The following is a 26783-nucleotide window of genomic DNA, read 5'->3' as shown; positions in this document are numbered from 1 at the left end:
AAATATGAATATGATGGAACAGGACTTGCGTTGATATCAGGGGCTGTATTGAGTTATAAGGAGTTATAGCATAATCTTTCAAAGATTTTTTAATGCTGGTCTTCTAGTATATTACTAATTACTTATTATTTCATGCCATTATTGACTCATGAATTAAACATTTAACCCACATCCATTATTTCCAAAAACCTATTTTAGTTTAACCATAACACTAAATCATGTACCTGTCCCAAGTCAATATGTGTTTAAAAGCTGCTTAATTAAACATTTGTGTTTTATGTTTGCAGTATAATATTTAAGAGGCAATGCCAGAGAAAACCACGCAGAACTTGGAAATTTTGTTCAACAAACTTTTTTGGATATTAAATGTGTTTTTGTATTGTATGCATCTAAATTATTTTGTTGGGAAATGACATTTTTAAAAGTCATATTGGGTTATAATATGTATATAAAAAAATAAATTTGATTTTACAGTTAATTTGACTGCTAATATAGGGAAATATGGGTATTAATTTCTCAACAAAAACTTGTTTTTATGTTCAATTATATGTGTGCATGTTCTAATATGTATGTATATGTTCCGGACCATATGAGTATTTGGACCATATGCATATGGTCTTGACCATATGGGTATATACTCATATGGTCCCACCATACGCGTATTGTCTGACCGTACGCGTATGGTCGGGGTCATTACACTCTGTTACAGTTTACTTTGAATACTTCTAAACTCTTCATATGGTATTACCATTCCTTAAAAAAACGCTATCATATAGGTCATTTTATTATCAAATTATAATAAAAAGATTAACTAAATAAAAATAAGAAGTTTCACATAGTTAATTTTACTGCCTTGTCAAAACTATAATAAACACATTTTACTACCTTGTCAAAACTATAATAAACACATTTTATACCGATGTCCATTACCGATTTGTTATTACGAGTGAATAGCAATATGTCGACTTGAAAAGATCACTTCCAAAATTTTCTTAATAAACCGTTACACAAGAAGTCATTGGCAAGGAACATATTTTATTTAAGTTGTTTTGTGCATATGGTGTACTGTAGTCACATCACCATATTTGAAATCTAGAGCTTCACAAACACCTTCACCATAAGCCTACATGCAAGAATGTAATAAACGATGAAAATGAACTTTGGCATCAATATTTAATTTTAACGTAGCCTTTAAATTAATACATTGTCATGTAACAATCAATTTTTTTTAGATAAAGTGTATTGTGTTATTGAAACGTTTGTAATGCATATTTGAGAAAAATACCTATATGGTAAAAATACTCATATGGTCCAGTACAATTATGTACTCATAAGGTTCAAATACTCATATGGTCTAGAACATATATATTGTTTGATTTGCTTTTGTTTTTAGGTTTTAAAAGCTCTCTAGAGCTTGCAGTTACATGTTTATCTGGTAAACATAGACTATAAATACAGCTTTATATCATATAAATTAAGTACTTGGTGCCCAGTTGACGTAATTAAATGGTGTTCTATCACTCCATGTCCATCCACCTTCCTTTGACCTATCAGTTCCACCAAGCCATAAAGCTACTGAATTCATTGTAGCAGACCTTGCTGTAATGATAAAATAATATGAATGTATAGATTCAATATATGAAATACAAACCAATCAACTTGATGAGTTTTTAAACTTTGCTTGGTTTATAAATATCTGCCATATCAGAAAAATTCAGTGAATCAATTTGTACATGTATCAAAATGGAAAAATATTTTGATAGTCTTGAGGTAGTCCTCCTTTACTATGACTATTTTAGTGAGACTGTGAGAGTCGAAAGCAAAACTGAATAACCGGTTTACTGGTTTTAAGCTCACATGGCCTTTTAGACAGGGTGACCAAAATAATAAAATATCTACATAAATATAATAAAATCTTGAATGATAATGAACTATGTATGGTAAACGTACTGTTAATATAAACTTGTGTCTCTCTATCATGTATACTGGCCAGGTCCCCACCCATTCTCTTACAAGCCAGACGTGCATCATTCCATGACATCTGGTCATCACGGAACTGGTAACAATACTTTGATGATGGATCCTCTTCCCATCCAACTCCACAATGTAAACTAAATGGCACTGAAAAATTCAAATTTCAAAAGTTAATATCAATTTTTTAAAGAAAAGAATGAACTCATTACCAATATAGTCATTTATAGTCCTTGAATTAAGTCCAATATATTAAAATATGAAAAATTTAATAGTGATGCACACATCTTTAAAACATGTATCAATATCAACATTATCTCTTTGGCACTGAAACCACATCTTCTTATTTATATTGTATACTTCAAAAATATGTTATAATCTAAGAATGTGAATTGAGGTGTCTTAAATAAATAAAGTTCAACCTGAAGACATATTAAAATAGTTACTTACTTGGAGTAGTTGTTATTGGTGGGCCTAATGGAATAGATTCTGAAAAATAAATAAATCATTGTTGATAAATAATTAATTCAGATCATGATCTAATTTGAAGAGGATTTTTTTTTAAGTTGTTGATGTTAAGCCACTTTTAAGCAGGAGAATTTTTTAAAGATTTCCTACAGAATAAAAAGCTAGTGCCCATATTCAGTAACTCGCCAAATAATGAACAGCAATAAAATCCATACTAGAAAATTTTGTATTTTTATGATATCATTTTTGGTTTCTTATACACATCCTCCCCGATATATATATCTATGTTATTGGTTGAGTGCTTATATACTCAAAGTGAAAATGCAAATATAAGAAATAGATTTCCAATGTCTATATATTTCATCTGTCCAACAGGAATAGTTTAAATAAAAAAATATTTTGCTTCTTTTAAACTTTTAATAAATATCTTGCAAGAAATGTAGACAGGATATTCTGACTATGTTATTTTCCATTTATTTCTATTTCATATGACATAGCTCATGTTATAATTAGTTGAATGACACTCTTCCATGACCTTTCTGACATAAAATTCATAAAAATTCAAAAGAAATGTAGGTGTACTGTTGGAGTGCTAACAATACAATTTTAACATGAACATAAATAAAAGACATAACTCCTGAAAAAATTATAGATCAAGACATTGATGATAAAACCCTTTAATATATATTTCATAACAATCCTACAAGAAATGTAGGTGTGAAAGTGCTAACAATACAATTTTCTATTAAATTATTAAATTAATATTTCAAGGGGTCATTACTCTTTTGAGAATATGTGCTGATCTGCACTGATTTTCAAACATGTCAAGAGCCATAATTAAAAAAAACTTTGATATAAATGACACAAATATCTGGCCTAAATTTATCACTTGAGACCACTTATAATGTAATTTTCTAATCTATAGAATTTACAATACTAAGGGACATAACTCCTGCAAAAATAATTGATATTGTGTTTTTTTTTTTAATTTGTCCCAGACTTTACTGATATAAACCTCCAATATAACTTTCATAACAATCCTACAAGAACTGTATGCTTAAAAACACTTACAGTACAATTTTCACTATAAAATTATAATAATAAAAATTTTCTCTTTTGAAAAGTGGATCAGCACTGATTTTGGAACTTGTCCAATATAATTTTGCTTATGTAAACCTTTGATATAAATTTCATAGAAATCTGGCAAAAAAAGTACAGGTGAGAGTGCTTACAAGACCTGAAAGGCAGACACACAGACAGATGACCTGTATTTAAATGTCCTCAAAATCGTATCAAGGACGGGTGAATGGCAAAGGATTAAATAAGTAGCAGAAAAAAAATTAGTACCATCCAAAAAGAAAATTGTTCAAATTAACTATCATGAAATGTAAAAAAATCAATTCCATTTACCGTTTCTCATTTTAAAGAAACTACATATTTATTTTATATAAAATATAGTTCTGAAGTATTTAAAATGAAAATTTAAAATTGCCATTAACATTAAAACATTTAAATCAAATTTTAGTAATAAATAAAGAAACCTGAAAACATTACTAAACACAATATACAAATATAACTTGGTGAAATATAATGAATCTATATGAAACAATTATTCAGCAGGTAACAAGACAACATTTAATAAGTGCATAAATAAATTCCACCACCACACTGCAGGTATTAAGAAATGGGAATAGGATAAAATTTCTGATGAAAAACAAAGATATACTTGGTGGTTTTTGACAAACAAATTTCCTTCCTGTGCTACATCCCTGGTCATTCCAACATCGATTTTTATATTCAATACAATTTTCCTGTCCTCCTCTTTCATTAGGTTCTCTTGGACACCATTTTCTAAATTTTGTCTGGAATGAATTATGTATGTGAAAGATCATAAGTTGTACAAATATTATGTTGATGTTATAAGGTCATATAAATATTAACACTTTCCAGGCTGCATTTCATTTTCAAAAATATAAACTTCTGTATCTTTTCTATTCTGTTTCATAGCAACTTTGTATAAACAAGAGGCTCTCAAGAGCCTGAATCGCTCACCTTAATTTTTTTGGTTAAATATCTCATCAATGATTATTTTGGCTTTTCAATTTATTTAAATGTTCTTTGAATCGTCCTATTTTCTTCAAAAGCAAAAAAAAAATCATTTTCTCCTATGTTCTATTTTAGCCATAGGAGCTATGTTTCTGACATACAAGGAAATGAAATATAAAATTTATACTAGATACTCTGAAACTCATTTAGCCTAAGTTTGGCTGAAATTGATACAGCAGTTTCAAAGGAGAAGATTTTTTAAAGTAAGTCAACATGATGAACAAATTGTGAAAAAAGTCTTTAAAGGGCAATAACTCCTTAAGGGGTCAATTGACAATTTTGGTCAAATTGACTTATTTGTAGATCTTACTTTGTTTAACATTTTTGCTATTAACAGTTTATCTGTATCTATAATAATATTCAAGATAATAACCAAAAACTGCAAAATTTCTTTAAAATCATCAATTCAGGGGCATTATACCTGAAAAACCAGTTACCCAATTCGGCTGAAAATTTCAGGACAGGTAGACCTTGACCTAATAAATACTTTAACTTCTTGTCTTATTTGCTCTAAATGCTGGAGTTTTTGAGATATAAGCCAAAAACTGCATTTTACCCTGTGTTCTATTTTTAGCCATGACGGCCATGTTTTTTGACGAAATAAAAAATAAAGCACAAACTTTATTTTATACACCCTACTGATCATTCAGTTGAAGTTTGGTTGAATTTGGTTTAGTAGTTTTAGAGGAGAAGATTTTTTAAAGTTAGCAAATATGATGAACAAATTGTGAAAAATTGTCATTAAAGGACAATAACCCCTTAAGGGGTCAATTGACAATTTTGGTCATATTAACTTATTTGTAGATCTTACTTTGCTGATCATTTTTGCTGTTTACAGTTTATCTTTATCTATAATAATATTCAAGATAATGACCAAAAACTGCAAAATTTCCTTAAAATTACCAATTAAGTGGCAGCAACCCAACAATGGTTTGTTTGATTCATCTGAAAATTTCAGGGCTGATAGATCTTGACCTAATGAACATTTTTACCCCATGTCAGATTTGCTCTAAATGCTTTCGTTTTTGAGATATAAGCCAAAAACTGCATTTGACCCCTATGTTCTATTTTTTTTTTATTTATTTCATTCAATAATTACCTTATGATCCAACTGTTTTCTAAAAGATTTCAAGTTTTCATTATGACAAACCTTGTTTTACAAAATCTTTAAATACCAAAAATACAATTTCCTGTTTTGTGTTTATTATCATTACCTGCAAACCTGTGGATGCCCATATAAATTTTCTGTTCCGAGCTTTATCATTCAAACCAATCCAATATTCTTGTGTACGTATACGATCTGTTAAAAAATAGGTAAAATTGTGTCATCAGACTTAAACAGGTAATTTGTAATGGGTATTCTAAGAAATTATGTACATGTCTCTGAAAGTCTTATATAGGGATTGATTGATTGATTGATTGTTGGTTGCTTTACGCCGCATTAGCACAAAAAGGCTATATCGCAGCGAGAGCTAATTCGAATCTCTTTTTATAATTTAAAGCATATTTTAAAATAAGACAAAAGGTCCTTCAATAAACTAAAATTCTAGACTAAAGCAAATTGATGATTTACAAATAAAAATTGATTGATTGATTGATGGTTGGTTGCTTTATGCCGCATTAGCACAAAAATATATCTTATATAGGGAAACAGTATCTTATTTAAAGTGATGATTCAACCATCATTGTTAAAAATGTACTGGAACATAACCTACTTGTGCTTCAAAAATTAGTCTTAATATTTTTAGTAATATAAAATAAAGGTGTCATCTCCCATAGTTTTTGGACCATAAAAATAGTTTTTCACAAATAATTTGGGCTGTTGGTTGTGTTGTAACTTTGGGCTTTGAGCTATATCTCAATTTTGAAGGCTTCACTGTGAAGCCTAAAATCAGTAATAAAATTGCTTTGGTGTTTGTGTTAAGTGGTAATCATTTTTCTTCCATCAAAAATTGTTCTTTGCCAATCTTCATCTGTGTAGGTTTGAAAAGTGGACAGCTAATGAAACATTGTAACACAATTTATTATCTTTATCCAAGTATTGTTGAAATCCCATTTGAAATATTTAGCATCAAGAATCCATGTTCTTGCTCAAACTTTGTCTACTTTTAGTAACAATAACCTTGACCTTAAATGTGTAAGGATATTTTGTGGAATGTAACAGTTTAGAACTGTAATGATTCTAATGAATTAAATGCGCAAATTCCTCAGGAATCTATCATGCTGCTTTTGGTTTTAAGGTGGTACAAAGCACCTTGACTAATATTGATTTGATTCATTTAATTTTCCTTATAATACAAAGTGATTAAAACTTTCAGCTGATTTTTACAGAGTTATCTCCCATTAGTGTTATTTACCACCTCAAGAAAATAAAATATAAACAGGAAATTCCAAGTTGATTAACAATAATAAATTATCATGTTTTCTATTAATACCAGTTTTTTTTTTCAGACTATCAAATGGCAATGAATCAACGTTTTAAGAGAATCATATGAGTTAAAGTGTGTTGAAATGAATGATAATCATTTCATTAGAAAGTTTAAGATTAAACTTCTAGTCTTGTACTTGATTAAGGAAGGGACACTTGCAAACATGCTTAATGTGTAGTAAATTTTAGAATGTTTTACTTGCCAAAAGTTCTTTTTTTTGAAAGACTGAATGACTGAAAGACATATAAAAAACTCTATATGCCTGAAACTTCCTAGAATGGGCATATAAAACATTCATTCATATACAACATCCAACCCTTTAAAATGGACCTCAAATGCAAACATTATCAGTAACATTCAGGAAAAGGGGACACATAATTGCAAAATAGTTATGAACTAAATACTAAATCATTGTACTAACAAAATGTGTTCCTAAGATTTAAACTTAGCTATAGTATTTTTAACATGCAATGCTTTGAATTTCATTTTTTCTCAGTGGAATGGAGGCCATTGCCAAGTTCTATAAGTTCCTTTAATTTCATAGAGGATGGTATCATTGATAGATAAGAACAAATTTCCTTAGGTAATGCTAGTAATAAACTAACAAACTTTACTTCAGTTGGCCTAACATAGCTAAAAATGTTTCGTAAGAAGCTTTCTGCATTTTATCCAAGATTTGCTGCACATTATTAAGCTTGAAAACATAGCGAGTATGTACACCTTGTATACTTTTGATCATGAGAACAAAGAACACAACTTAGTATAATCAGTGATAAACAAATGTGTTGCCTTATAAGAAGCAATCAAAAATAATCTGAAAAAGGATCTTTTTATAAAAATCATGAAGATGAATTTTTTTTTATGCATTATCATGAAAATATATTTCCTTACTGATAACAAAGCTATGAAGTCTGTTTGTGTTAATTGTAGCTAAATCTCCTCCTTGGTTTTTACAACTTTGTCGAGCACTATCCCAGTTCCTCCTGGCGTCATTAAATTGGTAACAATTTCCACTATTCAAAGTCCAACGGGCATCACACTTCAGTGTTGCTGCAAAGATTAAAAAACAACATAGTCTGGATTGAAACAAGGACTTGAAAACAATATATCTAAAATATATTAAAGCGAAATGGTAACAACTAGCAAAATCCACTCTAATTGATTGAATCAGGGGTTTTATTAATATAAATTTCATAAAAGGAATAAACATTTCAAGTATTGGTTGTCTTATGGATACGCTAGTCATTTTTGTTGTTTTGTCTAATATAAAATGATGAATAAAATAAAATAGGGAGATGTGGTATGACTCTCCTCTAACTCATGAATTAGGAAGGATGACAATTTTGTGATATATCACTGTGACCACTGCTGATTTCGAAAGCTGTCTTTTACTGATAACACAGCGCCCGAACCATGAATCCTGAAAAGAATAAATGTCAATCCAAAAAAGCAAACACTGAAAAAAGCTTGAATGTAATATGTAATAATACTTATGGAGACCATTTGTTTTCACTGCTAGTTTTTAAAGTGTTCTATTTTTCTTGTGCTTTATAGCAATGTGTATGGTTTTCATAACCTTTAAATGAGGCAAACTTAAGTTAGAGTGCAATTATCAGTAGTTACTGTTTGTAAATGAGAATTAGTACTTACGTCTTGGAGTAGTAATTGTTTTGACAGGTCTGTTAAATCCTATGGTGCAGATAAAGGCCCTCTTAGTTCCACAGTTTGGTGTGGGTCGCCATAAACCATTTCTATCATCTGAAATGTAATGTTTTTTTGCAAAGCAGGTTATACATTAACAAAAATATCTAAAAAAATTTAAGCAAAGCTAATTCATAGTTTCCCTTAATATTTCATATTTGTTTTTAAGTCAAAATGTGTTTTGCATGGTTCGCTTGATCTGTTTTTCATTTATCTAAATTCAATAATAACATCAAATTTTCTGGATTTCATTTGTTTGCTTCGCATCACGGTTTGGAGCTATTAGTTTCAGTTGACCTACTACTTAGGCCACACCAATTTGATTCCTTGTTCGACGGACCCGCCCACACCTATTTTTTTCAAAACAGAATTTTTTTATTTTTTTTTATATTCCCGCTTCCCGCATCCGGAAATGTAATCATGTCCATTTCCCCCACCGGTTTTTTTTTTGTAAATATATTAAAAAAGACATCAACATTTGTTTTTAAAATCACAGTCTAACCTGTATATAACGATTTTAAACATAAAAGCACCCCACCACACTGTGTAAATATCTGTGAGAATATTTGTTTCAGCATAAAACCTATTTATCCAAAGTGGGAGTGCTCCGATATAAATTTATAACAGTGGAAATACCTGTAAAGAACAAAAAATTGGTTTCTTTCCCCCTTACTTATATTCCCTATCAAAAAAATGTTTTTTGTTAGAATAAAGTACAAAGAACTTCTGAAGGATTTGCCTTCAACTGCAATTCTATTGTATGCTGGCGAAACAAAACTATCCATAGCCGCTGCATGTTTATGCACCAGTCCTGATTGATTCAGGGGCCTGTCGTTCAGCAGTTATTGTTTGTTGATGTTGTTCATTGGTATTTTCCCGTTTGGATATATAAATTTGATCGTTGGTTTTCCTGTTCGAATTGTGTATGCTAATAATTTTGGGGTCCTTTATAGCTTGCTGTTTGGTCTGTATCAAAGCCCTGTGTAAAAGGCCGTACTTTGACCTGTGTTTGTTATTATCAGGTTGAGAACAACCCTCCCTCAGACAACGTGTCATTTTACTGATGTAGAAAAGAAAATAGAAATACCAAGGATTTGTATAGTTCTTCTATACAAAACCTTTGAAAACGTAGAATTTTGTACTCAAAAAGAGGAGAGTTACATCATATTTTAAACAACTTTTTCTAAAAGAGGGGTCCACTTATTTTGAATAATATTAAACTGTTAAAGTAAATGTGTTAAAGTCCAGGAATATTACAAAATTCTTGCATGTTTTGACCATTTAATACCAGATAAATATATAGTTCTTTGAGAAAATATGAGCCCTTTTGTACAAACAAATATATTATAACTTATATTGATCCCTCATAAAACATGTAAAAGGGATATTTATAACATTAAAGGGTTGCCCCCAAACTGATTATGACTTGGATGGAGAATTGTCTCATTGTCAGTCACACATAAATAGACCAGATTTAATTATTTCTTGGTGAACAGGGAAAAAATACTTCAGAAATTAAAGAAATGTCAAAGTACAAGTGATAAATCAAGTTTTAATATTGTCAAAACCTACTATTTTATGTTTACAAAAAAAAAAATTATAATCGCTTGCCTTTACTTTTCAAGCTTCGCCTCAAAAATTTGCAAATTAAATATTTTTTTATTAAAATTTTCAAATCGCTCGCTCGCCCCAAATTTTGGAGTCCAAAAATCCGTAGAACAAGAAATTAAATTGGTGTGGCCTTATCACAAATAGATTGATTGGTTACTTAATGATGCGACTGAGTTACAGCAACAGCTATTGGCTTAAATGAGATAAAGAATTACATACTTTTATCGTCTCAGGATAAGACATCAAATGCCCAAAAATTAACTATGTGTATTACAATTCTGATCAATTGTCAGTAATTCATGTTTGTTTTAGTTTTCATAAATTGTGCACTGAAATTCAATATTGAAATATCAAATATAAATGAGTGTTTATTTGATTTGTTAATCTGCAATAAGCACCATTTGTTTTGACAAGCAATGTTCCTATACAATTTTACAAAAATGCATTATCTGTATTTTATAACTTTCGTCTATCTAGGACCACACCTACAGACAGAGCAGCACACCTCCAGAGCTGTGTCTATTTGTAAATGTTTTCAACCAGTAAAGTGATTTTTTTTAAGCATGAGTGCATAACGCACAATCTTAAGGTAAATCCAATTTATTTCAAGTAATATCTAAAATACCACATTTCCAATAATAAATAAACAACATGCACACATATTACCTTAAATTAGGATAGTGTGAAGCAGTCCTCAGCTTTTTAGAAAGCTCAAACTTGTTTCACTATTGTATTAATAACTAGAGGCTCTCAAGAGCCTGTATCGCTCCCCTGACTCTACTTGGGTTTTTGAAATCATATAAAAAAAGATAAAATTTGGCTACAAAGTTACAACACCTGGTCAGCACCTCATAAGGAATATTCATGCCATGTTTGATTTCATTCCATTCAGTGGTTCTCTAATAGAAGTCATTTGTATGCATTTCCCATAGGGTCCTATGTTAAACTAAGTACCCCGCTGGCAGCCATCTTGGATGATGGATCGGCTACAAAGTAACAACACTTGGTCAGCACCTCATAAGGAACATTCATGCCATGTTTGATTTCATTCCATTCAACGGTTCTCTAAAAGAAGTCATTTGTATGCATTTCCCATAGGGACCTATGTTAAACTAAGACCCCGCTGGCGGCCATCTTGGATGATGGATCTGCTACAAAGTAACAACACTTGGTCAGCACCTCATAAGGACAATCCATGCCATGTTTGGTTTTATTCCATTCAGTGGTTCTCTAAATGAAGTCATTTGTATGCATTTCCCATAGGGTCCTATGTTAAACTAAGTTCCCCCCTGGCGGCCATCTTGGATGATGGATAGGCTACAAAGTAACAACATGTGGTCAGCACCTCATAAGGAACATTCATGCCATGTTTGATTTCATTCCATTTAACGGTTCTCTAATAGAAGGCATTTGTATGCATTTCCCATAGGGTCCTATGTTAAACTAAGTCCCCCGCTAACGGCCATCTTGGATGATGGATGGGCTACAAAGTAACAACACTTCGTCAGCACCTCATAAGGACAATCCATGCCATGTTTGGTTTTATTCCATTCAGTGGTTCTCTAAAAGAAGTCATTTGTATGCATTTCCCATAGGGTCCTATGTTAAACTAAGTCCCCTGCTGGCGGCCATCTTGGATGATGGATCGGCTACAAAGTAACAACACTTGGTCAGCACCTCATAAGAAATATCAATGCCATGTTTGGTTTCATTCCATTTAGTGGTTCTCTAAAAGAAGTCATTTGTATGCATTTCCCATAGGGTCCTATGTTAAACAAAGTCCCCCGCTGGTGGCCATTTTGGATGATGGATCGGCTACAAAGTAACAACACTTGGTCTGCACCTCATAAGGAATATTCATGCCATCTTTGGTTTCATTCCATTCAGTGGTTCTCTAAAAGAACTGATTTGTATGCATTTCCCATAGGGTCCTATGCTAAACTAAGTACCCCGCTGGCAGCCATCTTGGATGATGGATCAGCTACAAAGTAACAAGACTTGGTCAGCACCTCATAAGGAACATTCATGCCATGTTTGATTTCATTCCATTCAACGGTTCTCTGAAAGAAGTCATTTGTATGCATTTCCCATAGGTACCTATGTTAAACTAAGTCCCCCGCTGGCGGCCATCTTGGATGATGGATGAGCTACAAAGTAACAACACTTGGTCAGCACCTCATAAGGACAATCCATGCCATGTTTGGTTTTATTCCATTCAGTGGTTCTCTAAAAGAAGTCATTATTATGCATTTCCCATAGGGTCCTATGTTAAACTAAGTTCCCTGCTGGCGGCCATCTTGGATGATGGATCCGCTACAATGTAACAAGACTTGGTCAGCACCTCATAAGGAACATTCATGCCATGTTTGATTTCATTCCATTAAAGGGTTCTCTAAAAGAAGTCATTTGTATGCATTTCCCATAGGGTCCTATGTTAAACTAAGTTCCCCTTTGATGATGGATCGACTACAAAGTAACAACACTTGGTCAGCACCTCATAAGGAACATTCATGCCATGTTTGGTTTCATTCCATTCAGTGGTTCTCTAGAAGAAGTTCAAAATGTAAAATGTTAACGACGACGGACACCAAGTGATGAGAAAAGCTCACTTGGCCCTTCGGGCCAGGTGAGCTACAAAGGAGGCCATGCTGATGATGTCACATAGAAAGAATATGACAAAAGCTAGATTAAGTTGCACTACATATTGTCTAAGTCATTTATAGAGAAACACAACCTTATCTGGTGTGATACTACATTTTTTTTAACTCTAGTTAACCCATTACGCATATAAAAGACCCCCAAAATGACAGTTAATTTTCCTTTTTCGGGGCCACCATCTAAAGGTGGTTATAAATCACAACTTGTTAGCAATGCCCCGGTTTGTTGGAACATTTTGGATTTCAATAAACGTAATCTATGTATAACTGGTAAATTAGTAAAAGTCAGGGATTTTGTTACCACAAGTTACTTAAAACCTTTACTAAATTCTAAATCCAAAGATATAAAGATTTGGTTTTGAAGTTTGTTTGTACCTGTAGAAAACTCTTACTGAAATGTTGTTTACTGAGATTCACGGCTCTAAAATCTGTAGATACGTTTATCTTGGCATTACACAAGGTCATGTTTTTCTCATCTATTCATGACATCTTTATCTAAATCCATTGGATGTTGGATGTGTATCGATTGATATTTTAGTCTCAGGTGCATGATTTTTTTTTATTAGTTGTTATTGGCTTTGAACTAGCTATCAGTATCAGCGACTACTCTCAGATCTGTATATAGTGTCATTTTGATGTGGGATGTTTAAGTACCTGTCCATGTCCACTCTGTATTTTTGTTAGTGTATTTCTATTTGTATCTATCTGATGAGTCATTGTTGAAGGCTGTCCGGTGACCAATAGTTGTTAATTTCTGTGTCATTTGCAATCATACCACATCTTCTTATGTCTATATTCCCTTACATCCAGATGAATTATGTAATGACTTACACATCCTTCATTGTTGGATTGACTTTATGCTGTCACATTAATCTGCATTATTTCAAGGTAATGACTTACTTGTACTGACATAAACACAGTCTTGTCTATTTAATGTATTTGTCGGTGGATTATGAACCCAATGCTGATATTTTATAGCAGCTCCAATGGACCATTTGTAAGTATTAGTGTTGTTATCTGAAAAAAAATATTACTCTTTTGAAAATATTTATTTTGGCTATTTCACAATATGGTAGCTAAAGTGTGTATCTAAGCCATAACATATTTGAAAAGGGACCTTTCTAGAAAAGCTGGTGCTTATTCAGTTAATCTAAATGTTTTGAAGAATTTTATGGAATGTTTCAATTTACTTTTAAGTTATAAATGATTTTCTAAAGTTCTATCTGATCTTTACTGGCAATAAATTGAGTTCAAAGAAACAAACTTTCTGTGTTGTTTTAAAAGTGCTGAATAATTTGATCTCTTTACCTGTGGCTCCTATCCAATAAGTACCAACACCAGCTGAACGCAATTCATCCGCATACGATTTCAAAAAATTAGTAGCAGTATTCCTAAACAAATAAAATAAAATCAACCTGATGCATCTTCAATAAAATATTTTATTCCACTGAATGTAAATATTGATAACAAAATCAACACTTGATTTGTGATCCAACATTAACAAAACTTCATATTCCGCTCTAATATGTCAGACTACCTTGTGAATTGTAACTTGTGGTTAATGTACAAAACCTTTTGAATGTTTTTTAAAATAGGGATAGTATAGTCATTATTGTGTTCAAAACAATTTTTGGTGTAAAACAAAATAGAGAACAACTTGAACTTGTCATTGAATAAAGAATTAACTTTTGATTGTTATTGATAATCAATGTTTATGTCATGTTTAGTTTTAAAATGTGGATACAAAAAATTGTACCGAAAATCTTTTTCAATCTTAGCAATGTCATGATAAAACATAATTTTAAAATTCTACTTAAACTACATATTTCACCTCTTAACAAACATACAAATACTTATAAACAATTTTCCCAAAGCAATTGTAATATATTTTAAGTGATAGTCAACAGTCTTTTTTTTTATACTGTTTTACTGACCCATATGATTCTACCATTCTAGCTCCCTGGCCTCTACAGAACTGCATTGACTGTTGCCATGACAATAAATATCTTGTGTTGAATTGGTAGCACCTGTTTTGATGTGCAACCCATCCAGGCTGACATGATCCTGCAAAATAGTACAGTGTTCGTGTTATTTTTGTCCGTGTCTTAACTATCAACATTTTAGCTGATGCAAAGATTGCAAAAACTGCCAAATGAAAATATTTCCTGTCAATTCTTTCAAATAGAAAAAATAATTCCTGTGAGATCTTTTAAATGTAATTGTTTTTACAGCAAATCCAGAAACAAAAGCAAAGAAAATGTTTTTAATATATGTGTTATATCATTTTTTGGCCTGCAACCAATAAAGTGAACTATTGCAGACTAAACAAATCTTCCTACCTTCAGCCTTTTTACAGACAAAGTTTTGCCTTGCATTACATCTGACAGGTTGCCATGCTATGTCTGATGATGATCTGGCATACATGACTGCTGCACAGGTCCTGTTATACTGACTTCTGAAAAATATACACCAGTATATGTAAATACATATATATATAAAAATTTCAGCAGTAACTTTTCCTTATTATCTAATAATGACAATATGGTGCAACTAATCAAAATGAAATAATCTTAAATGAGCTAGCTAAATCAACTAACACTTAAATGAAGTATTTCAAAAACTTGATTCTTTTTTTTTAAGTTGTCTACTATAGGTTATAAAATTCATCTTTAGTTTTGATCAGAGTTTACATGAATAATTGTGCAGGAAAAGGAATAAAAGCACCCCCCCCCCCTCTTTCTTCCTCCCCTATAATGAATGAACAGCTGCTACACCTGTCACTTTTTCAAAAAATAAAGTTCAATAACTTCTCGGTCATATCAGAAACCCATGAAAAATTAATGAGAGGTTATCTTAATAAATATAAATCAGTCAACAAAGTTTCATGATAACTGCTCAAAACATTCTCCAAAACTAAAAAATCCGCCCTTTTTATGAAACACTGAAACGTAAAATCTAAAATTTATAAATAAGAAGGGAGCTTTATACAATATGTCAATAGATGTCAACAATTCACCAAAGTTTCTGCATATTGGTTCAAGCATTTTTCAGTTATGGACCAAAAACTGGAAAATCCCACTTTTTTTAATGAATAAAACCCCATTACTCGGAAAACGTAAAATCTCAAAATTGACAGCAACACATTTAGGTTAATATCAAAACTTATCCTACTTTAATACCCTCCTATTACAATCAAGGTTAATTAGTTGTCTGACATTTAAAACTTACATGTTCAAGCGACAGAAAAACTATTTTTGACTGGCCATTGATCGTCTTTTTAAAGATATTTTCTTATACTTCAGTGGTTTGCATATAATAATTTCAGTCAAGAAAATTCAGATTATCAGAAATACCTATATTATGTATATATATTAAAGAATAATTGGATGAAAATTTAAAAAGGTAGTATAATGTTTATTAGCAAAAGAACCTCATAGTGCATATGTGCCAAGATGCGAGATTTTATTATCCAAATTTTTCAAAAATCTTAAAATATCATGGATACCTTTTAAATCAGAGACATATTGAAAGATTACAAATTCAAAGTGCATTACTCACTTTCTCTTTCCAAAAATATAAATATACAAACCGTTGTAAAATAGGTGTTTTAGCCCAAAATACAGGATTTACTACAGTATTGTTGGGAAGTTGCAGCCAGGCATAAGAGCCACCCTGAAATAGACAAAAATCATGGGCATGGCAAACAAGTCATTGTAGTTTACGGCATTCATAAAGATCCACTGAACTGTCAACGCGATTTTTCTCAAATGTAACCATATTATAATGGTAATGCAAAGCCATTGGTCAATGAAAATAAAGTATGTCATTATTTTCTACTTAAGGAGTATGTAAATAAATGAATATTCTTTCAACATACCAACCAAACAAGGTTCAAAGAAGCCTGAATTTCTCATGGGGCAAAAATATGCAATACTGAAATTGACATCTTTTTAGTCATCAATTTTTGAGGCCCCTCCCCAAAATTAAATATTATTAACTACTGAAGTGGTTTGTAGATCTCAATTTGGCTGTTTGTAAATTGTTGTGTTTATACTTTCTTTTTGCTTTCAATGTAATAATTTTTATACAAACAAAAAATTTAGACAAAGAGTCTTCTTTTCAGATTATTTTGGCATTGGATTAGCTCATTCCAGCAATTCAATGGAGAATATCTGCATATAGCATTGTATTTGGTATTATTTTGCCAAAGGGAGAGTACCCTTACAATCATTTTTTCTCTTTTCCATCACAAAAATCTGTAATATTATTCTGAAAAAAACCTGAGAAGTTTTATATTGAAAATAAAAATTGAACAATTATGTTGTATAATTTTACCATTCATATTTTAATATTTATTTTGCACATACATATTGTTTTAGTTGATTATCTTCTCTCATAAATCTGTACAGATTAACTTATGTATATAGAATGTATCTTTTATAAATGTATTGTGTAATTTTTTACATTAGGTGAGACATTATATAAATAACACATAGCTGAGAGGGTGATTGAGCAGATTGTTACCCCTAGAAAACATTCAACCGCGGCGAAGCCAAGGTTGATAATGCTTTTTCAAGGGTACCAATCTGCTCCATTCTCCTCTCAGGTATGTGTTATTTAATTTCTTATACTGAATGTCCTCTCATTATTGTCTTTTACAGATGAATTTTATTTAAAAGTATTTTCTATGAAGTCATGGAACATAACAATGTTACCGGTATTAGAAAAATCAACAGAAGTGAAGCAAGATGTTTTATTTTTTTATTTTGACAGTCAAATTATAGAATCTGAGTCAAAACGTAGAACTTAAGCATTGTCTTCAATAACTTGATGTAAATTAAATTCATTTTCCTTTAAATTATTGATTTTGATTGGACTAGACAAGAGGGTGACATTCAAAAAAAATGTTGCCCGCTCAGCCATGTGATAGAGTAAATTAACACCCTCGAATGAGTCAATCAAAATATGGCATTTTAACGTGAAGTATAATAAAAATAAAATATTTAATTGAATTGAATTGTTTCAAATATAATGTTTCTCCAGTTATTCCACCACAATTTGTCCACTAGAAGCTCTATCTCCTTTATACATTTTATATAATTACCTGTTGATAAGCTTTTATACCAATCCAGTAATTTTTATGAGTATTCTTGGCAAAATCATGTATAATTTGCTCTTCTGCAGCACTTTCTGCTGTAAATATATTTCCTCCCAGTTTGTCACAAATTGTTCTAAAATAAATCAAATTAATACATGTGCAATAAATTGACTAACCATTGTAGTGTATCAATCTTGTGAAATTTTTATAAATGACTTTAAAAATTTATATGACAAGAAAGAACTTCATCCATCTCCTTTTAATTCATATTGCAAGAGTTAGATATACCACTGGTAAATACTGTTAATTCAGAAAATATTGTGTGTTTTCATTTAATTAGTGATTTTTGAAGAATGGACAAAAATGCAAAATTTATCATTGTGATTTTAGGAAAATCTGCATACAGTTATATGTATAAGATATCTTATCATTGCAGTATTCACCAAGTCACATGGTTACTGAATTTACATTAATTAAATGAAACATTCTACAGTTTGTATTTCAAGTAGATTTAGGGCTATAACACGAAGAGAACTATGTTCATGTCCTTAGCTTCGAACAAGATCAACACGCTGAACTAAACCATATATTAGTTACACGGCAAGTCAAATTACACCATCTCGATTAATGATGCAAGCCAACCACAGCCTTCATTCTATTTTTAATTGCAGCATGAAAATTTCAGGGCTGATAGATATTAACGGTTCATGATTTATTTCTTCTCTCAGTCTACATGTGTGCCTTTTTAATGTTGACAATGGAAAACTGAGCTACAGGTATATATCAATTTTGAGATGAATAGGACAATTTTAGTGGATTTCATTTATCATACAGTCATACTAAACCTCTTTCCTTCTAATTTAAAAATATTTATTAAGTGTATTTCAACTCACTGAGCTCCATTCCAAGAGTTAGTGTTACTAGCAAATACTTTATAACAGAAGTTGGTGTAAGACTGCCACCCAGCATCTCTATTGCAGGTGAGTGGAATACCTGTAAAAAATTAAAATCTTTGAAGAGCCTGTGTCGCTCCTTGGTATCTACTTGGATTTTGGAAATCACGTAAAACAAAGTTAAAATCATAATATATAGTGTAGGATACTCTAACTAGAGGCTCTTAAGAGCCTGTGTCACTCACCTAGGTCTATGTGCATATTAACAAAGGACACAGATGGATTCATGACAAAATTGTGTTTTGGTGATGGTGATGTGTTTGTAGATCTTACTTTACTGAACATTCTTGCTTCTTACAATTATCTCAATTTATAATGAACTTGGCCCATTAGTTACAGAGGAAAATATTTTGTTAAAATTTACAAAAATTTACAAAAATTATTAAAAATTAACTATAAAGGACAATAACTCCTTAAGGGGTCAACTGACCTTTTTGGTCATGTTGACTTATTTGTGGATCTTACTATGCTGAACATTATTGCTGTTTACAGTTTATCTCTATCTATAATAATATTCAAGATAATAACCAAAAACAGCAAAATTTCCTTAAAAATTTCCAATTCAGGGGCAGCAACCCAACAACCAGTTGTCGGATTCATCTGAAAATTTCAGGGCAGATAGATCTTGACTTGCAAAACAATTTAACCCCATGTCTGAATTGCTCTTAATGCTTTGGTTGCAGAGTTATAAGCCAAAATCTACATTTTACCCCTATGTTCTATTTTTAGCCATGGCGGCCATCTTGGTTGATTGGCAGGGTCACCGCACACATTTTTTTAAACAAGATACCTCAATGATGATTATGGCCAAGTATGGTTAAATTTGGACTGTAGTTTTAGAGGAGAAGAATTTTGTAAAAGATAAGGAAAAATTGGTAAAAAATGACTATAAAGTGCAATAATTCCTTAAGGGGTCAACTGACCATTTTAGTCATATTAACTGATTTGTAGATCTTACTTTGCTGAACATTATTGCTGTTTGCAGTTTATCTCTATCTATAATAATATTCAAGATAATAGCAAAAAAATGGTACATTTTCCTTAAAATTGCCAATTCAGGAGCAGCAACCCAACAACCAGTTGTCAGATTCGTCTGAAAATTTCAGGGCAGATAGATCTTTACCTGATAAACAATTTTACCCTCCGTCAGATTTGCTCTAAATGCTTTGGTTTCAGAGTTATAAGCCAAAATCTACATTTTACCCCTATGTTCTATTTTTAGCCATGGTGGCCATCTTGGTTGGTTGGCCGGGTCACGCCACACATTTTTTTTAACTAGATACTCCAATGATGATTGTGGCCCAGTAGTTTCAGAGGAGAAGATTTTTGTAAAAGCTAACGACGGACGATGACGGGCTAATAATGATTGAGGCCAAGTTTGATTTAATTTGGCCCAATAATATAATTAAAAGCAGAAGATTTTGAAAAATAATTTACAAAATTACCAATAAATTGCAGGAAATAACTTTGAAGGACAAAAACTCCAATTAGATGTCAATTGAAGATTTTGGTCATGTTGACTTATTTGTAAATCTTACTTTGCTGAACATTATTGCTGTTTACTATTTATCTCCATCTATAATAATATTCAAAATAAGAACCAAAAACTGCAAAATTTCCATGTAATAACCAATTCAGGGCCAGCGACCAAACAATTGGTTGCCTGATTTGTCTAAATATTTCAGAGCAGATAGATCTGAACTTGGTGAACAATTTTACCTCCATACTAGATTTGCTCTTAATGCTTTTGTTTCAGAATTATGTCAAAAACTGTATTTTATGTTCTATTTTTAGCCATGTAGGCCATGAAGGTTGACATGCATGGTCATTGGACACAATTTCAAAACTGTATATCCTAATGATGAGTGTGGCAAAGTTTGGTTAAATTTGGCCCAAAAGTTTCAGGAAAGAAGATTATTGTAAAATATTACAAAAATTTAAGAAAAAATTGTTAAAAATTTACTATAAAGGCCGACAACTAATTAAGGGGTCACTTGTTAAAACACATCAAACGAATGTACAACAACTGTCATATTCCTGACTTTGTACAGGCATTTTCAAATGCAGAAACTGGTTGATTGAACCTGGTTTTATAGCACTAAACCTCTCACTTGTATGACAGTCGCATCAAATTCAAACAGACATAATACAAAAATGTAATAGGTAAAATAGTCAAAATATAGTCAAAATATGGGTACAGCAGTCATCACTTTGTCACAATCTCAAAACAAACAAACATTTAACAAAAAAGCACAAAAAGCATCTATCAAATTTAAAAACCACATGCATTTCTTCGCATGTTTGATGTCATAAAATGTTAACGTCACAAAAATTATAATTCCACATGGGGAATGGTGGTATAAAAGATTACAAAATTTTTGAAAAATTGTGAAAAATTGTGAAAAATTGACTTCAAAGGGCCTTTACTTCTTATTGGGTACCCCCACTTCACAATTTTGTTCATATTGACTTATTTGTAGCGCTTACTTTGCTGAACATTTTTGCTGTTTACAGTTTATCTCCATCTATTATTATATTTAAAATAATATAACTGAAACACTGCAACATTTCCTTAAAATTATAAATTTAGGGTTAGCAACCCTACAACAGGTTGTCTGATGCGTCTGAAAATTTCAGGGCAGGTAGATTTTACCCTGATTAACATTTTTCTCCCAGTCATATTTGCTTTAAAAGCTTAACTATGGAGATATACAACAATGTAAGCCAAAAACTGTATCCCCCCCCCCCCCCCCCCAAGTTCTATTCATAGCCATGGTAGCCATCTTGGTTGATGGGCAGGATCATCAGATAACTTTTTAAAGCTAGATAACCTTAGGATGATTTAAGCCATTTTGTTTGCCCAGTTGTTTCTGGAGTAGATTTTGGTAAAAGTTAACAACGAAGAAGGACAAGACGACAGACACCAAGTGATAAGGAAAGCTCACTTGACCCTTTTGGTATATAATCAGGTTAAAGTGTAATTACCTATGTGTCTTTCACATATATATCCTAACTTGGTATTACAATTCACATTTCTTAATCTATTTCCATCTATTTTAACACAATGATTGGTTGAACTGGGAGATATTGCTTGACCTCGCCTGAAATTTAAAATAAATAAATGAAGTATACAGAGAAAAACTTAGTGTAAAAATTATGTATTTGACTCCTAGCTAATATTCTTTCATTATATTTTTCATGAAATAAACAAACTAAATCGACTAAATTTACAGACATTTATTACAATTAACAATTAATCAGGGATATCCATGGATGAGTGAAGAATTCTCACCTGGATAAAACCCCATGTGTACATTGTATTGTATAGAATAGTGAATATACAGATATATCATTTATTTTATTCATTTAAGGAGGCTCGTGGGTACAAAAATTTCAGCTAAAAATTAAACATTTGTTTTTTCATTATAAATTTTATTTATTACACTATCGGTTATTGCTTAATGATATGGTGAAAAAATCAACCCCAAAAAAAGATTCTGTTTGGCCCCAGATGACTTTTAAAATGTTTATATTATTGAAAAAGCTCCAAATTATCTTCCTTTGATGCAAAAACTACATTTTTTGGCATTAAAATTTAATTAAAGTTTTTAACACATCGGTGACCTATATTTTTATCATTGTTTTCAAATAAGCTGTACATAAACTAAATAATTGTAAAATTTAAGCGATTTCTGTAATTTAGTTCTTTTTTTATTTCGATATTACCTCTATTTTTCCTATTAGTTCCACACAAAAAAAGGACATTAACAAAAATGTATGCTTCTTTCGGAGGCAGATTATGAGCTTAAATGAATGGTGACCCCATTTTTTTATTTCATTTTTCTATTAGGTATATGATACAGTTCATTTATAAAAAAAATACATCGAAATCCTATATTAAAAAAAACAAGAGGCTGTCACAACGACAGCAAACCGGATTTATTAACATTTATTTGTGTCCTGGCAATATCACAAGAACCATTACTGATGAATGGTGAAAGTGAAAATCGTCAATATCAAATTTGACCTCCATTTTGTCATCAGTATCAACATATTAAAATTTGAAAAGCTTAGATTGAATGGTTCATTCATGAGTAAATGCAATAAAGTGAATGGAAACGCCATTTTACGATCTTTCAAGAACCATAACTCCTGAACGGTAAAAGTCAAAATCGTCATCATTGAACTTGACCTCTATTTTGTCATCAGTAACAACATATAAAAATTTCAAAAGCTTTGGTTGAATGGTTCATGAGAAAATGTACGGACATGACTGGAAACACCATTTTTCAATCTTTCAAGAACCATAACTCCTGAACGGTAAAAGTCAAAATCGTCATTATTGAACTTGACCTCCATTTTGTCATCAGTAACAACATATTAAAATTTGGGAAGCTTTGGTAGAACAGTTCATGTGTAAATACATGGACACGACTGGAAACTCCATTTTTCAATCTTTCAAGAACCATAACTCTTGAACGGTAAAAGTCAAAATCGTCATTATTGAACTTGACCTCCATTTTGTCATCAGTAACAACATATTAAAATTTGGGAAGCTTTGGTAGAACAGTTCATGCGTCAATGCATGGACACAACTGGAAAAACCATTTTTCAATCTTTCAAGAACCATAACTCCTGAACGGTAAGAGTCAAAATCGCCATTATTGAACTTGACCTTCATTTAGTTGTCAGTAACAACATATTAGAATTTTAAAAGCTTTGGTTGAACGGTTCATGAGTTAATGCACGGACAACATTTGATTGCCTCCCGCCCGGCCACCCGCCGTACATCCCCAAATCAATAACCGACATTTTTGTCACAAAAATCCGGTTAAAAATCGATTTATACCCGCGAGCCCCCTTAATTATAGAGTAACCAATATTTTAATTAATTTCGATTCTAATAACAATGTCAAGCCTGCATGGCTCCTCTCCATCGAGGAATAACCACAATTCAAGTTTTCTTTCAGATGGTTCCAGAGTCATTTTCTCCCAATTTAGCTAATTATGTTAAGTCTTTAAAAATGGGGACCATTCTTCTCATAATCAAACACTACCTTTATTGTGGGGTCAAATTCAGTTCAGAAGTCATAAAATGATTTGCAGCCTGAGCAAAAAAAAATTGCGTACCCATTGTTAAATACAGATTTTTGGAGGGCAAGTGAATAAAATGAAATTGTTCTAATGAACTAAAATAGCAGTGATTCATCATGATGAGTTCATTTTTATAATAAAGTATCTACCTTGAACTCATTTAAAAAGGGGGATGCAGATTGTGTAAGTCAATAAAAGCATATTCGACTTTTTAAAATTATTTCTTTTATAATTAGGCCAACTAAAATTAATTAGTAGATTTTCCTCCAAATTTTTGAAAAAAATGGGGCGGGTGGGAGGATTTTATTTTTTAATTTTTATTTCTTATGAAACCCTCTTGTGACGTGTTCTTCAAATATGCAAGTGTAATAATAAGCTTATATTATGTATATACATATATATAAGGAATCGTACACAATATTTCAAAGCTTAACATGAATGAAAATCTCTTATTGGCAACCACTGTTCTACATGTAATTGCTGCTTTAGAAACCTAAACAGCAAAAACATAAAAGAAGAATGCTCTCTTTAGTTGGACTACCTTCACCAAATTTAGTGTCTTTTTAAGCGACCATTTTTTTGTCTCCATAAAATGAAACAAATATGCAACTAAAGAATTACGAGTTCAGAATAAAATGAAACCGTTTTGAAAACGAAAGGGTTGGTGCTTTTATGATTCTTCTTATAGATGCAAATATAATTAATATGTAAAACATGAACTTAACCAAAAAGGAGAAGATGTTTAGTGGCTCTATTGAGGATATTGGGACAGAAGCTGTGTGTGCTGTCTGTCAACAAAAAAGACATGGGTAAATCTAAGTAGTGTGACGGGATTGCTTCCCCTAGAAAAACTTAGTAAACACTTAGTCAGCCGTAAGCGGTTGAGCTAAGGAAGTACTTCTTTAGCTCAGTCGGTTAGCACGCTGCCTTGTAACACAGAGGTCCCGGGTTCAAGTCCCGGTGGAGACAAGCAATTTTGTAATGAAATTCGTGCTCTCCGATTAAAGTATGTTTGCCGACTTTTTGAACTCAATTATACTGTAATAAATCTAACAAGTTCGTGCTTGCGTCATATCATTTATTCATTTCTACGAAAGTGTTCCACGATTCGTGCTCTTTGGGTATAATTCACAGTCCAAAATTCCTTCCACAAAGTCATTTTATCAATACAAAAATCAATAGTTTTCTAAATCACAGAAATGTGTGTCATGCCGCAATTTGCCATCTTGGACACAGCGTATTACTTGTAACCCGATTATTTCATGCCCTTCTTGAAATCAACCTCTATTCTCGGTAAACGATTTTGTCATCATAGAGCTGCAGAATCTTATTTAATTACTCGAAGTAATACGAAAACCGAAATTTGAAACAGGAAGTTTGGAAGGAAACAAAATTTTTGACGGTTACTGGAAACGGAGATGAACAAATCCGCAAATCGTAAATTTTTCAAAATAAAAAAAATCGGGGCGGGCGGGGATGAAAATCTATCAATTAATTTTAATTGGCCTTATATTTAAATTTTATTTTTTTATTAAAATTTTCATCAGCATTTGCTGAAAAGCAATTAGATAATGCTATAAATGGTCTCTCAAATTAATGTGATATCACCCCTGCCCTAAGAATGCAAATAATCCTAAGATTTTCAGTGTACAAAATAAGGAGATATTTGAATAGGTTAAAAAGATAGCAAGTAAGCAACCCAACGACACAAACAATTCCAAGAGTAATGTACTTACGTTACAAGAGGACTGACAGGACTGCCATCAGCCCATGTATACGCTGATGTACTCTGATCTATATTGTTCAATCCAGTCCAAAAACGATAATTTGGCTTTTTGATTTGAGTTAAGATTTGTGTTGTTCTATTCATCATCCAATTCTGTAGATAAAATTAATCAAAATAAATTGTTAACAAATCTTAATAACATTTTTGTCATCTTGTTTGTGATTCTGTTGGGTTCTTGTAGATAATTTATTTATTTGTTTTCCCAGTTGGATGTAATAATTACCCCATAGATCAAATCACACATATAGAATATTTTGTTTCTCATGAAGTTAAAATAAAACGAAATCAGATCATTAATAAATAAATATGACAAACAGAAAAAAAATGCAGTGTGTGTAGAAATGGAATGTTATGATCATTACTTTCCTAAACTTTAGCAGTTCTCCAAAAAAATAGTTTTGAGGCTTCATCAAATAATGTTAGACTATATATAGCTGTAGTAACAATGCTTGTATTCAGGCGAGAGCACCAGTGAATCCAATTTAAACTGACCATCATTAGATACTAAGACATATAAACTGTTATTACAGAGATATGTCTGGCTTTTTATCATGTTTATGTAATTTCAATAATACAAATGTTGAAATTAAAATAGCAACACTTTAACATGTAAGTTTTGAAAATATTCAAAGTGAATAGTCTGAACAGTCTCCTTGGAAATGAGAAGTGCCAATGCTAATACAACTGCATGCCAAATACCATTGACTTATCATAAGTAGTTTCCCTTTATAAACAAACCTAAACACAAACTAATACAATGTACATGTAAACTAAGCAAAATTTAAAAGTCAATTTCAAAGTCAATTAACCACACAACTGAGGGGGTGGGTCAAATAATCTCCATGGTAATGAGATGTGCCAATGGTAATACAACTGCATACCATATCTCATTGACCTACCACTAGTGGT

The 26783-nt window shown here is 31.6% G+C and overlaps 1 protein-coding gene across 1 annotated transcript in view; it reads right to left on the bottom strand.

Annotated features, from left to right (window-relative positions):
* The window catches only part of LOC143064701 (macrophage mannose receptor 1-like), a 93394-nt gene that overhangs the window by 56497 nt on the left and 10114 nt on the right, over positions 1–26783 (bottom strand). Inside the window, exons 3-18 of the mRNA XM_076237735.1 lie at positions 25825–25967; positions 21980–22095; positions 18935–19034; positions 18048–18174; positions 16533–16615; positions 15283–15398; positions 14878–15007; positions 14252–14334; positions 13844–13960; positions 8625–8732; positions 7866–8024; positions 5760–5845; positions 4166–4301; positions 2422–2460; positions 1951–2121; positions 1483–1599 (exon numbers count right to left, since the gene is read on the bottom strand). Of these exons, the coding sequence (XP_076093850.1) occupies positions 1483–1599; positions 1951–2121; positions 2422–2460; positions 4166–4301; positions 5760–5845; positions 7866–8024; positions 8625–8732; positions 13844–13960; positions 14252–14334; positions 14878–15007; positions 15283–15398; positions 16533–16615; positions 18048–18174; positions 18935–19034; positions 21980–22095; positions 25825–25967 (1831 nt within the window). The remainder of the gene's footprint in view (positions 1–1482; positions 1600–1950; positions 2122–2421; positions 2461–4165; positions 4302–5759; positions 5846–7865; positions 8025–8624; positions 8733–13843; positions 13961–14251; positions 14335–14877; positions 15008–15282; positions 15399–16532; positions 16616–18047; positions 18175–18934; positions 19035–21979; positions 22096–25824; positions 25968–26783) is intronic.

Source organism: Mytilus galloprovincialis, chromosome 2 (genome assembly GCF_965363235.1).
Source record: "Mytilus galloprovincialis chromosome 2, xbMytGall1.hap1.1, whole genome shotgun sequence".
NCBI lineage: Eukaryota > Metazoa > Mollusca > Bivalvia > Mytilida > Mytilidae > Mytilus > Mytilus galloprovincialis.
This window is presented reverse-complemented; position numbering and strand designations above follow the sequence as displayed.